The sequence below is a fragment of the Girardinichthys multiradiatus genome, chromosome 18, assembly GCF_021462225.1.
Source record: "Girardinichthys multiradiatus isolate DD_20200921_A chromosome 18, DD_fGirMul_XY1, whole genome shotgun sequence".
Taxonomy (NCBI): Eukaryota; Metazoa; Chordata; class Actinopteri; order Cyprinodontiformes; family Goodeidae; genus Girardinichthys; species Girardinichthys multiradiatus.
Window position 1 is genome coordinate 34,479,813 of NC_061810.1, and position 12,705 is coordinate 34,492,517.

The 12,705-nt window shown below is 44.8% G+C and overlaps 1 protein-coding gene across 1 annotated transcript; it reads left to right on the plus strand.

Moving 5' to 3' along the window:
* Positions 1-4,879: 4,879 nt before the first annotated feature.
* LOC124884265 (dehydrogenase/reductase SDR family member 11-like) lies at positions 4,880-9,755 on the plus strand. The gene is made up of 7 exons (XM_047392090.1): positions 4,880-5,124; positions 6,274-6,483; positions 6,580-6,674; positions 7,778-7,907; positions 9,278-9,370; positions 9,460-9,525; positions 9,620-9,755. Exons 1-7 carry the CDS (start codon positions 4,993-4,995, stop codon positions 9,659-9,661), a joined length of 768 nt encoding a protein of 255 aa, XP_047248046.1. The 5' UTR covers positions 4,880-4,992; the 3' UTR covers positions 9,662-9,755.
* Positions 9,756-12,705: the final 2,950 nt, after the last annotated feature.

The window sequence follows — 12,705 nt, forward strand, 5'->3', positions numbered from 1 at the left end:
CGTGGTGCCTCTGGGGCTTCTTTCATTGCGGCCCCTGCAGATGTGGCTGAACGGGGTCAGCCTGGACCCCTCCCGGTGTACTCACCGGCTCCGACGGCTTCGGGATGTGCCTCGGTGCGTAGAGTCTCTGTCCCAGTGGCGGAGCGGGTCCTACATCATGGCGGGTGTCCCGCTCGGCCCCCTTCCGTGTCGGAGGGAAGTCGTCCATACGGATACTTCCTCCAAGGGTTGGGGAGCGACCTGGCAAGACCGTGCGGCTCAGGGGGTGTGGTCCCCGTGGCAGTGCGGGGTCCATATCAATGTTCTGGAGCTGATGGCTGCATTCCTGGCGCTCCGTGCTTTCTTTCCAGGGCTGCTGGGACGACATGTGTTGGTTCGGTCGGACAACACCATGGTTGTCTTCCATATAAATCACCAAGGGGGGTCCAAGGGGGGTCCAGGTCCAGGTCTCTGAGACCGTTTCCCCTGATCCCCCAGACGCTTCTGAGGGTTCTTCAGGACAGGCACGAGCTTCTGCTGGTAGCCCCCTTTTGGCCAGGGAGGACTTGGTTTCCTCTGCTGCGCAGGCTCTGCTCCAGCTTGCCGATGCGCCTCCCCTCCAGGAGAGACCTCCTCTCCCACATGGGGGGCCGGATTCTCCACCCCGATCCGAGCCGCCTGAAACTCTGGCTTTGGCCTCTACAGGTGCAGGCTCTGCCTTCTCCCATTATGGGGGGCAGGATTGGACAGACCATGACTGGTGCATGGGCACTGTCCACGCGGGCCGCCTATGGTGCTAAGTGAGCGGTCTTCGCCGGCTGGTGCCGTGGTAAGGGACTGGACCCTATTTGTTGTCCTGTTTCCCATTTGCTGTCCTTCAGGAGTTGCTGGCTCTAGGGCGATCCCCTTCCACCTTGAAGGTGTATGTAGCAGCCATTGGTGAGTGGTGGCCTAGTGGTTAGATCAGGAGGTTTGTGTTCCAGAGGGGACACAAGGGGTAGTTTCATATCCCACAGATTACCACTCTGGGTCCCTGAGCAAGACCCTTAGCCCCAAAATGCTCACCGGGCGCCGCACAATGGCAGCCCACTGCTCCCTGTAAGGGATGGGTTAAATGCAGAGGACAAATTTTGTTGTAATGTACATGTGCAATGACCAATAAAGATGATTATTATTATTTCCCGTTGGCATGTTGGGTTTGGTGGTTGCTCTGTTGGCCGGCATGGGGATGTCGCGCTGTTCCTGAAGGGTGCCAGGCGCTTGTGTCCACCCAGGCGCCCTGTGGCCCCTACGTGGAATTTGTCGCTAGTGCTTGCGGCTCTTCAGTCCCCAGCTTTTGAGCCCGTTACAAGGGCGGATCTCAAGTGGCTCTCCCTGAAAACCGCCTTCCTGTTGGTCATAGTTTCTGCCAAACGGGTGAGGGAATTGCATGCTCTGTCTGTGTCTGAACCATGTTGTCGGTGGAACCCGGATGGCTCCGGTGTTACACTGTGGACTAATGCATCCTTTGTGCCAAAGGTTCCTGCAGTGCCTGGCAGTGTGCTGCCGCTCCGGCTTTCCCGATTTAATCCTGGTGCCCCCTCTGAGCCTCTTTGCCCTGTCCGAGCGCTTGAGGCGTATGTCCGCTCCACGGCACCCATTCGTCGGACTGATTGTCTCTTCATTTGTTATGCTGGCTCTTGGAAGGGTCAAGCCCTTTCTAGACAGCGGTTGGCACATTGGATTGTGGAGATGATCTCTGTGGCTTACTCCTTGCAGGATCAGTCCCTGCCGGGCGGCGTGCGCTATCACTTCACTAGGAGCCTCTCCACCTCATGGGCTGCCATGACCGGGGTGCCTCTGGAGGCCATTTGTGACGCTGCTTCCTGGACGGCGCCAAGCACCTTTGCCAAGTTTTACAGGGTGAACGTCGCCACGCCGCATCGCCTGCAGGGAATACTGGAGCACCCGCCTTCTGCGTCCCAGTGAGGTTAGTGGTGTTGCTGTCTTCCTTGGGGTCGCCGTGGGATGCCTCGGGACCCTGTTGGTATGTGTCATCCAGTGCTTCTCAGTAGGGACAGACTCCTGTCATCTGCAGAAATACTCGGATGATTCTGCAGTCGTGGGGTGGATCAGAGATGGACAAGAAGCTGAGTACAGGAAGGTCGTGGACCGCTTTGTGGCATGGTGTGGAAACAATCATCTCATTTTGAACGTGACTAAAACAAAGGAGATGATTGTAGATTTTAAGAGAAACAGGAATAAGTCAAAAACTATTTCTATCATGGGAGAAGAAGTGGAGATGGTGGAGGAGTATAAATACCTCGGTGTTCACCTGGACAATAGACTAGAGTGGAGATGCAACTGTGAAGCCATCTACAAGAAGGGACAGAGCAGACTGTACTTCTTGAGGAAGCTTAGGTCCTTTGGTGTTTGCAGCAAGATGCTGCATATCTTCTATAAGTCTGTTGTGGAGAGTGTGATCTCTTCTGCCATCATCTGCTGGGGAAGGAGCATCAGAGCCAGGGACTTAAAAAAGCTCAACAAGCTGATAAAAAAGGCTGGCTCTGTTCTGGGGACTCCTCTGGAACCTCTGAAGATCATTGTGGAAAGACGGATTCTTCATAAAATGAAGAACATTATGGAGAACCCTGAGCATCCTCTTCATGAGACTGTCCTACAACAACAGTGTCTTCAGTCAGAGGCTTCTTCAGATCTGCTGTAAGACAGAGCGCTACAGGAGATCCTTCCTGCCCACAGCCATCAGCATCTACAATGGCTCTTTGAGGAAACCTTCATAATATGAGCTATAATAACATTTAATTTCCCTTTGGGATTAATAAAATATTTTTGAATTGAATTGAATTGAATGAAATAGAACGAAAGTTACGAATGTAACTACGGTTCTATGAATCCCGGATGACCGCCAGAACGCTCGGTCCCTCGGTCTCTGCGTGCTCGCGAGAAGATTGTCAGGACTGGGCTCCCGGTGTCATGTGACTATATAGACTCACGTGAGCCACCGGTAGGTCACATGTGACCATGTTGTTATTGATTTCTCGACCTGCGCATGCGCAAGAATGATCATTCAGTGCTTGAAGCACCGCCTCTGGCGGTCATCCGGGATTCATAGAACTGTAGTTACATTCGTAACTTTCATTTTCTTTTCCTCCACTTTTAGCCATGGCTTACGGAGCCTGCGAGCGGACATGGGGGAATTTTTTTTTCCTTTTGCGTCCCCACGCTATACTTTTGCGTTCGCTCTCAAAAGTTGTTAATCACCTTGAGAAAGCTGTGCATTTTGGAACAGCAGCACATTTGACAAACTGCTCACAAAAACAGCACTTATATGGCATTGGTATGGTTTATTTGTCATATGCAGGTTAACACGCAGTCAACAAATTAAAAGCTTAGAAGAACCGCTCAACTCACTATAAACACAAAACTGGCGTGCAAAAAAAGTACACATCATGCAGCAGTAATAAGCAAATAAAGTGTCACAGATGTGATTTCGTGCAATATTATTGTCCAGAGTTCAGTCTTTTTCACTGGTAACGAAAACCCAAATAAATATGCATTAGCGGCACCATCTAGTGGCCTGTCATGTAATTACAACTAAGTCAATGTCGCAGAGGTATTTCTTTATACGAAAATGTTTAAATTAAATAAATAAATGAAACATAATGGAATAAGTGTCTACATCAATATATAATAGATAAACATATAGTGTGACAGTGAAATTGTGAAATAATTTAAGGCATTTTAAATCCTCAGCTTATTATTATGAAATAGATTTAATTTTCCATTGAAAAACAGCGCTAAAATATTAAAGAATTTTCTTATAAACTATTTTACCCCATAATTGAAATGATTGCTGAGGCTATTTTTATGTAATTCTAACAGATTTTTTTTTTATTTCAAAATGTCATTTTTTTAAAAGGCAGCTTTTATTTCAAAAAGCCAGTTTTTATTTTATAAGGGTGATTTTTTCCCCATGACCATTTATTTCATAATGTCACTTTACAACTAAAGGACTGTGGGCTAATCAGCATCAACGGGCTGGTGCTACCAACTGTGCCACTGGCATTCCATATTTCTTTACATTTTTATTATTATTTGAGTGAGGGCATAGGCCGGGAGCTGCCAGTTGCCCATCCCTGTTCTATATTGTAGAAGAATATTCTAGCAGATAAATAATGTAATCTCATTTCTCAGTCATAATTATTGCTCACTTGAAAGTTATGATAAAAATAACCAGTAGAAGTCCTAAGAATATGTCATGCAAGCGGATAATTATGAGATGCCATCTCAGATTTATATTCCCACAGTTTAGGTATTGACTAAGCTTGGATTTAATATAAGCACAAATGTCTAAATAATGTTTGCAGTGTAAAACTATTTTTATGTCGACAATGTCTAAATACCTTGAACTTTTAACCACAATTCTGGTCCTGATAATGGGATAGGAGATGGGAGATCTATTTTAAATTTATTTTGGTTTTCTATAGTTTTAGTGGAAGCTTTGATTTAATAAATTATGAAAAACAAGGAATTTGGATCTATATTATGATGAAATAGTGTCCAGTCATTATCAGATTGCTGAGTCATAATTATGTCATCCGATCTCGTAATGATGAGGTACTAGCTACTAGCCACTGTGAAGAAAATAAATTGTTTCTTTTAATTATGAGGAGATGTTAAATAATGCACTATTACTGGATATCGATCACATACGCCAGTATGACATAAAAATGTTTATTAGAAATAAAAAAATGAGGTACCATCTCACATAGAAATAACTAAGCAATAAAGTCATAATTATAAAATACGGATTACATAACGTGTTTTTTTCCATGCCGAACATAAACGTTCCCTCTGTTTCTGCTTTACGCACCGAAGTAACGTATTGCGTCACCTCCAGCGTGCTGCGTTCACGGCTTCGTAACTATAGAAACTCAGCGGTCCCCTTGCTGACTTGCCACACGCTTTCTGTTGGCCTTTCTTAGCAGACGAAAGTTCGGGTGCGAAGCTGTGATGGACCGCTGGACGGGCAGAGTGGCTCTGGTGACCGGAGCTTCGGTCGGGATCGGAGCAGCTATAGCTAAAGAGCTGGTCCGGTTCGGCATGAAGGTGGTGGGCTGCGCAAGGGACGTGGACAAGATACAGGTTTGTTCTCAAGTTAAACTTTATGGCAACACTTTTCAGAGCTAACAGTGTTAGTCATTGTAATCTAAGTGAAGGTGAGGCTTACATAAGCAGCAGAATGGACCTGTTAGCTGGATCGTAAATAAAGCAGAAACGCCTAACTTCCTCCTGTGGTCCAATAAAACGAACAGGTCCGTTTACAGATTTCCCGCATTTGCCTTAAACCCCGCTGAGAACAATTTGCATGAAAATATTTTTAATTTGAGGATCACATTTTAAATTAGACATGAGCTGCATCACAAGACTTTCATGTGACTGTATTTATCGCCAGTTCTAAAATCTGCTTGTACCCAATGAAAGGAGAGCTTGGTCTGGTAGGCTTGTTACATTAAGTAATGTTAGTAAAAACTGGAGAGTTGTTTTTATCTGACTTTTCTGTATTTGATATAACTAAAATATAAAATGTACCATAAGAAGAAAACAGTAAATCTAGGCTGCAATTTCTTGGGCAGTTGTGGTTATTGATATGTGTAACTAAAGCTATCCGTTTCTCCCCAACCAACTTTTCTACAGATCTTTTGTATGTTCATTACACGGGCGTTGCTTTCCCCCGTGTAATAAAACGTGGCCATGATGCTTAACAAGACTCATTCAGTTTTTTAAGAACTGCATTTGATTGTTTTTAGTTCAAAATATAAAATCCTTAAACTGAGTAAACCTAACCTAGACGTAGGTGGAGGGGCAAACGACATTACCTAAGTAAGAGTACCATTACTTAAAAATAATGTTACTCAAATTGAAGTACAAAGTAGTTGTGCAAAAACAATGACTCAAGTAAGAGTAACAAAGTGTTTATGTTTTTGAAAACACACAGAAATGCATTTTCAATGCCTTAGATTGAAAGAAGGGTAGAAACTCTGGACAAGGGGAGGCAAAAGATGATGCTGTTCCTGGGTGGTTAATAGCCAAAGTAGGGCATGGGTGTAAAAAAATATTAAATGACAAGCAAAGAAGCAATTCAGCCTGCCAGAGAAACTTGCCTAGATTTGATATAATTTAACTGATTTAGAGATTTGCTCTTGTCCCAGTAAGTAATGATGACATTAGTGAAATTGCTGAGATAAAGAACAGTTTTCTTGCACTAAAACATTAAACATAATTTGATTTCAGAACCTGGCTGCAGAGTGTCAGAGTGCAAGCTACGCTGGTGTGTTGATTCCTTTCAAGTGTGACCTGACCAACGTGGAGGAGATCCAGTCCATGTTCTCAGCCATCAAGGAGGAGCACAATGGTGTGGACGTGTGTATCAACAACGCCGGCCTGGCTCACCCTGAGCCTCTGCTGAGCGGCAAAACCAGTGGCTGGAAGAACATGCTCGATGTAAAAACGATTCTGATTCAGTTCTAATGTGAAGTTTGGATGATCTTGGCAGATTATTCCACATGTCATTTTATAATTGTTTTTGTGATGTTGCAGGTTAATATTCTGGCTCTCAGCATTTGCACACGTGAAGCGTACCAGTCAATGAAGGAAAGGAATATTGACGATGGGCACATCATCAACTTAAACAGGTTAGCTTTTACTTAATACTTTGTAGAAGCCCCTTTTACTGCCAGTGCAGCTGAAAGTCTTAAAATTCCCACGGTTCTTGCAAAATAGCTCTACCTTAATTAGACAGGAATCTTTGTACATTAAATTTCATGTTTTGCCAGAGATTCTCAATTGGATTTTAATCTGGATTTTGAATGTATGAGCTTTGAACTATGTCATTGTAGCTCTGACTATATGTTTAGAGTTGTTGTCCCTTTATGGTAAAATTTCTACATTCTTAGTTCTCTTGCTACCTCTTACTGGTTTTCTTCCAGTATTGCCTTGTATTGAGCTCCATCCTTCCTCCCATTACCTTTTAGCAGCTACCCTGTTCCTCCTAAAGGAAAGCGTCCTTGCAGCATGGGGCTGCCACAATTATGTATAAACATGGGAATAACTTGTTTAGAGTGAGGATCGCGTTAGTTTTGTGCTATAAATGAGTATTCGTGCAGAGCTCCAAAAGTGCCATTTATGTCCCATCTGAACAGAGCACCCCCCCCTTTAAAATTTGTGAGAAACTGCAAATAGGACTTCTTATGGTTTTCTTTAAAAAAATGTTTTCTTCTTGCCACTTTTATACAAAAGCTAGATTTGTGGAGTGTCTGACTAATAGTTGTTCTACCATATTCTTTCCATTTTCACATGATGCTGTTCATGATGCTGTTTGTCCACTAAACCTCTGAGGGCTTCTCAGAACAGCTGGATCTATACTGAGATTAAATTTTACACAGTTGGATTTACTAATTATGCGACTTCTGAAAGCAAGTAGTTGCTCTGGATTGTATTACCGGTTATCAGAGTAAAGGAAGCTGAGTATAAATGCGAGCCACACTTTTCAGATTTTTATTTCTTAGAAGGTTCAACAACCATGTATCATTTTCCTGCTTTACAGTTTTGTCTCTCTTGGTGCTGGTCTATCACATTAAATCCTAATAAAACACATTGAAGTTTGCGTTTACAGTGTTAAAAAAAACTGGAAATATTTAAGGGTTGTGGCTACTTTCCAAGGCATCGTAGTTTAACAGCTTATTTTTATCAGATGCCAAAAATTCAGTTCGAATTAAGGTTCCGTCTTCTGTTGCAGCATGTGCGGACACCGTATTATTCCCAACGCTGATATCCATTTCTATACTGGAACCAAGTATGCCGTGACCGCCCTGACCGAGGGCCTGCGACAGGAGTTGCGGGAGGCCAAGACCCACATCAGAGCCACAGTAAGGCTTCGTTGCTGCCCGTGTGGATTTTAAAGAATTGCTCACACCCTCCGAACGCCAGCGATGATATAACAAACAGACCATGTGCTGTAAACTTTTTCTTTCTGCTCTCGGTGGAGGAGGACGCTTTTTCTCTGTCTCCCGAACCCCTCCCATATCTGCCCTGCTTCAGCTCTGTGTCTTGTCTTCTTTTTGGAGCCTCTTTTTGCATATCTTCCAAATTCTGAGTTATGGATTTGGTCAGCTGGTCTCTCAATGCAATTGATCAAATTTTCTCGAGGAGAAGACAGGGTGAAGGAGAGCCCAAGTTGTCCGGACGGGACGTTTTTCTCTGGATACACAATGGACTCCTGGCAGAAGTGGAGGATTGTGTGTTTGTCGATAATGTCAGTCGAGGATGTGGAAGATGTGTATATAATTGGATGTTTGATATCAGGATTTCTGCTTTTTGGAGTCAGTGGTTACCTGGCATATCGAGAAATTCGGACAATGTCAGCAGCTGTTCTGGCAATTGTGAGGCTGCCTGGCATGTGTGATGGGATCTTCAGGGCGATCAGCACTCAGACTGAGAGGTTAGGTGAGCTGAATCGCAGACTGGATGTGATCCTTACACAGGATCGCAGGCAGGTTGCGGTTCCTGGACTCAGGGGTGAAAGGGGATAAATCTTGGAGAAAGTTGTTCGCTCGGATCTGGCAGAAAGACCAGGAATTTGGCTGTTTGGATTTGCCTTTGAGAAGCACCAGCGAGACTCTCAATGCTGACGGAAAATTAAGAGTCAGCCTAACCCAAATAATTATTGTTTTTCTGAATCTGGCTCCCCTGCACGGCCTTGATGGCTGGCTATCTTCAACTTCTCCTGGAAGTTATGTAAACATGACGCTCTGCTCCCTCTGCCCCCTCCCTTCCCTGAGGACATCTTTGTGGCCGGTTGATGAACATTCCAATGTACCATCAAGGACAATGGCTTCTGTGACGGTGCTTCATGGACTTACTCACACACACACACACACATGCTCAAGATAAACATATGCACCCACTTAGACCGCCTTCACCGATCCCAGCATGATGTTGTTTTGTATATGTGTTGCTTCTTTGTGCTGAGGTTTTTTGCAATCTCAAACTGTATCCTGCTAAGGATAAAGTGTGAAATATGATTTTTATTCCCCCTACTTACCTAATGTGGCCTCTTTTCTCATCTAGCAAGGGCAGCGCCTGTGAGCCTCGGTGACCTGTCCCCCCCTTGTCTTGTGTCATGATGTATGTTTGGATGGGTTGTACTGGAATTCTAATTTCCCCCTCGGGGATCAATAAAGTATCTTTGAATTGAATTGAATTGAATTAAATCCTCACATCTGTTGTCTTTTTGTAGTGTATTTCCCCAGGTTTAGTGGAGACAGAGTTTGCTCCGCGGCTCTACAGCCAGAACGCAGAGAAAGCTGCATCGGTTTACTCCAATTATAAGGTAGAACAATTACTCGTGTAAGACCGTGTTTTAAACTTGATTTATTCTTGGGAATGTTATATCAGAAACTGACTCTTTTTCTTTTATAGGCTCTGGAAGCAATAGACGTCGCTAATGCTGTTGTGTACGTCCTTACTGCTCCTCCTCATGTGCAGGTTATTTATTTTTCTTGGTGCCAAACGTTATATTGTTTTCTGTCCTGTTTTACAGAAGAATAAATATGTACTTTTATGTACTTTTCTGTTTTAGATTGGAGACATTCACATGCGATCTGTTGAGCAAGTATCGTAGACTTGCACAACATGACAGCTGAACACTAATGACTTGTTTACCATATGTTAACTCATTAAAACAACTAATAAAAGTCTAATACAAAGGCAAAAAATTGTTGCTTTTTGGTGTCGGTAATTAAACAAATGTTTTTGTATTTCTCACATAAGACTTGAAAGAAATAGGAAATGTATAGTGCAGAAGTGGCCAACTCCAGTCCACAAGGGCCATGACCTGCAATGTTTTAAATGTTCTGCTGATTCAACACAACTGAATCCAGTGAATGGTTCACTAACAGTTGGTAGCTGTTATTTTGATGGTATATAAGAAGCAAATTAGCTGTCATCTAGAGTTTATGAACCGATAAATCCAACAAAACAGCGGGTTAACCACATGGATCTTTGCTTCAAAGAGCTAAGTATAAGGTAGAGAAACTTGAAAAGATGCGTTTGTGTTGCATGTAATTCACCTCTGAAGTCATAAGTTTGATGCAGGAATAACATGAACCTCAAGCTTCTCCATTTGCAAGTTAGAAAACCAGTAAAATTTGTCTTTTCTTGTAGTCTGACCGTTTTTTTGTTTTGTTTTTTGTTTTACCGTTTCCTCTCCGGCAGAGTATCGCTCAGAATTGTTGTCTGAGTGCCAAGAAATTGCCCAACAGATTTACTTTCACAAGCAGAGCATCACAGCTAATGCTTTAAAGCTCTGCTTGATATTTATAAAAAAAACTTTATTATAAACTTCTTTGGGAATATTTCAATTATTACGGACACAGAGACTGAAATAAAAAGGAAAAAAGAAGCTCAAAAAAGAGAGAGATGGGGAAAAAGGGGAGAAAAGGAGGGAAGAGTGGAGGAGAGAAAGAAGGATGAAGAGAATACAAGATTACACGCTGCTTGCTTATACACCTGCAGGTGTTTTTTTTTTTTTTTTTAACAAAATAGTACACAGTAATTATGAATGTAAAATGTACTTAGTGAGAGGTGAAGCCCAATATAGAACACCTGAGTATCTGTCAACACCTGAAGCTTAACACCTGTGAGTATGGGTGTGGACGCGCTTTTGTATACAAGGTTTCTCCACAAAAATTAGCAATAGCGAGTGTGAGGACCCACAGGCCTGCCCCATGGTCCCTGGATGGACACTGAGGAGATTCAAGCCACAGACATCGAAAGGTCCCCTAAAGCACAGGAACCCTAGGAGAACCACCGCCGGGACTACCGCAACCCCCCCAGAGAAGAGCAGTGGAGAGTCCCAGGGGAACCACCCAGCAGTGACAGTGCAGAAGCCCCAGGGAGTCGCAGCGATGAGCCCACAGGCCCCGCCGGCAGCCGTCCACGCCCGAGCAGATCCAGCCATGGAGCCAGAGGCCCAAGACCCCGGGACATACCACCCCACAAGCAGAGGCCCGACAGAGCCCAGGGCGCCAGGCCCCACCAAGCAGCCACTGGGAGTGAGCCAGCACACACCAAAGCATCCGGCCCCGGACACCGAGAACCACAAATACACCAGCGGGCAGAGACTCCAACCACCGGCAGGTAGTGTGGTGAGGAGGAAATAGGCCCCCCATAATATGGGGGGGCCTAAGCTGATCCAGGAGAGGGAGCAGTCCAAGACCCAACCTGTCACAAAAAAAAAAAAGGCACACAGTCACAAACACCCACTCCCACCCTCATGCATACACATAAAATCACTTGCACCCAACGTAAAGACGAACAACAATGGACGTCATACACTCACTCACACTCCCCATGCATACTCTATACTCCGAGGTCCAGGCGCCGGTACCCCCTAGGGGCAACCAGCCCCCGGAACCAGGAGGTGGTCCCCTTCCCTCCTGGGGCAGAGACAGGCAGACAACGGCGGCACCGCCCAGACCCGGGTGTCCCCGGCCCAGCTCCTGCCCCCCGCCCCAAACCCAGTCCCCGACAACCCCCATCCACTTGCGGAGAGGGGGCTATGTACAAAAGAGGGGTCCACATGGCTCAAACCAGCCCGCCAACCGGAGCCGCCCCAGGATGGAGCAGTCCCGACCCCCCAATGAGCTCTGATCCCAACCCCATGAGTCTCCCACCCCCAGTGAACCCCAACAAGAACCTCCCCACAGGGCCACCCCCAACAAGGACACCGATATCAATCACAGGCCCCCGAACCCAAATGCCACGAATCCCCTCCCCCACAGGGGCACACCCACACAGCGCAAGCTCCACACACAGCCCCGCTCTAAGCACCCCCGCCACACCCCGCTCCCCCACCACACAGCGCGCTGCAATGGCAAGGCAAGGGCCCCGCGCAACGCCACCACCGCCCACTGGCGCAACAGGGCAGACCCCACCGAGCACCGTTTGGGTGAAAGAATCTTACGAGATTTTTCATTACACCCAAGATAAGGAGTAAACACACCAGATCTCATCTCTTGTGATGGAGAATGTGTGGAACCATAGAAGCAAACCATAAACACGTATTCTGGGAGTGTCAAAAATTAGACTCGTTTTGGAGAAATGTGAATGATACCGTTGAGAGAATTTGTGGATACCCAATACCAAAAGATTTTAAAACAATGTATCTTGGAAGTATTGGAAAATGTGTTTTGGAGGAAGATGTGTATTTGATTAAGATTTTATTAATTGCTTGCAAAAAATCCATTGCAAGGAACTGGTACCAGATCTCTGTTCCACCGATACAACAACGTCTGAATGTTGTTAAGGAAATGTATGTGATTGAGCGAATGACCTTCATTCTCAGACTACAAGAAGACATCTTTATAAATAAATGGGAAAATGGACACTATATGACACCAAAGAAGAGACTTGAGGGACTCACATCATTATTAAAAAACCCTTATTCTAGACACTTGCAGCCAAGATGTTCGTTTGCTATTTAAATATACATCACGTTTGTAAAGCTTATGTGATACCCTCCATGGTAGAAATATTGTGGAATAATTTAATATGTTCTTTTATTAATGAAGAAGGTCCTGATTTTAGTTGGGCTGTAGTTGCAATTCCCCTAGTTAGTCAGCAGAGGGAGATGTTCCCAGAGGTGTGTGCTGGATGTGGGAGCTC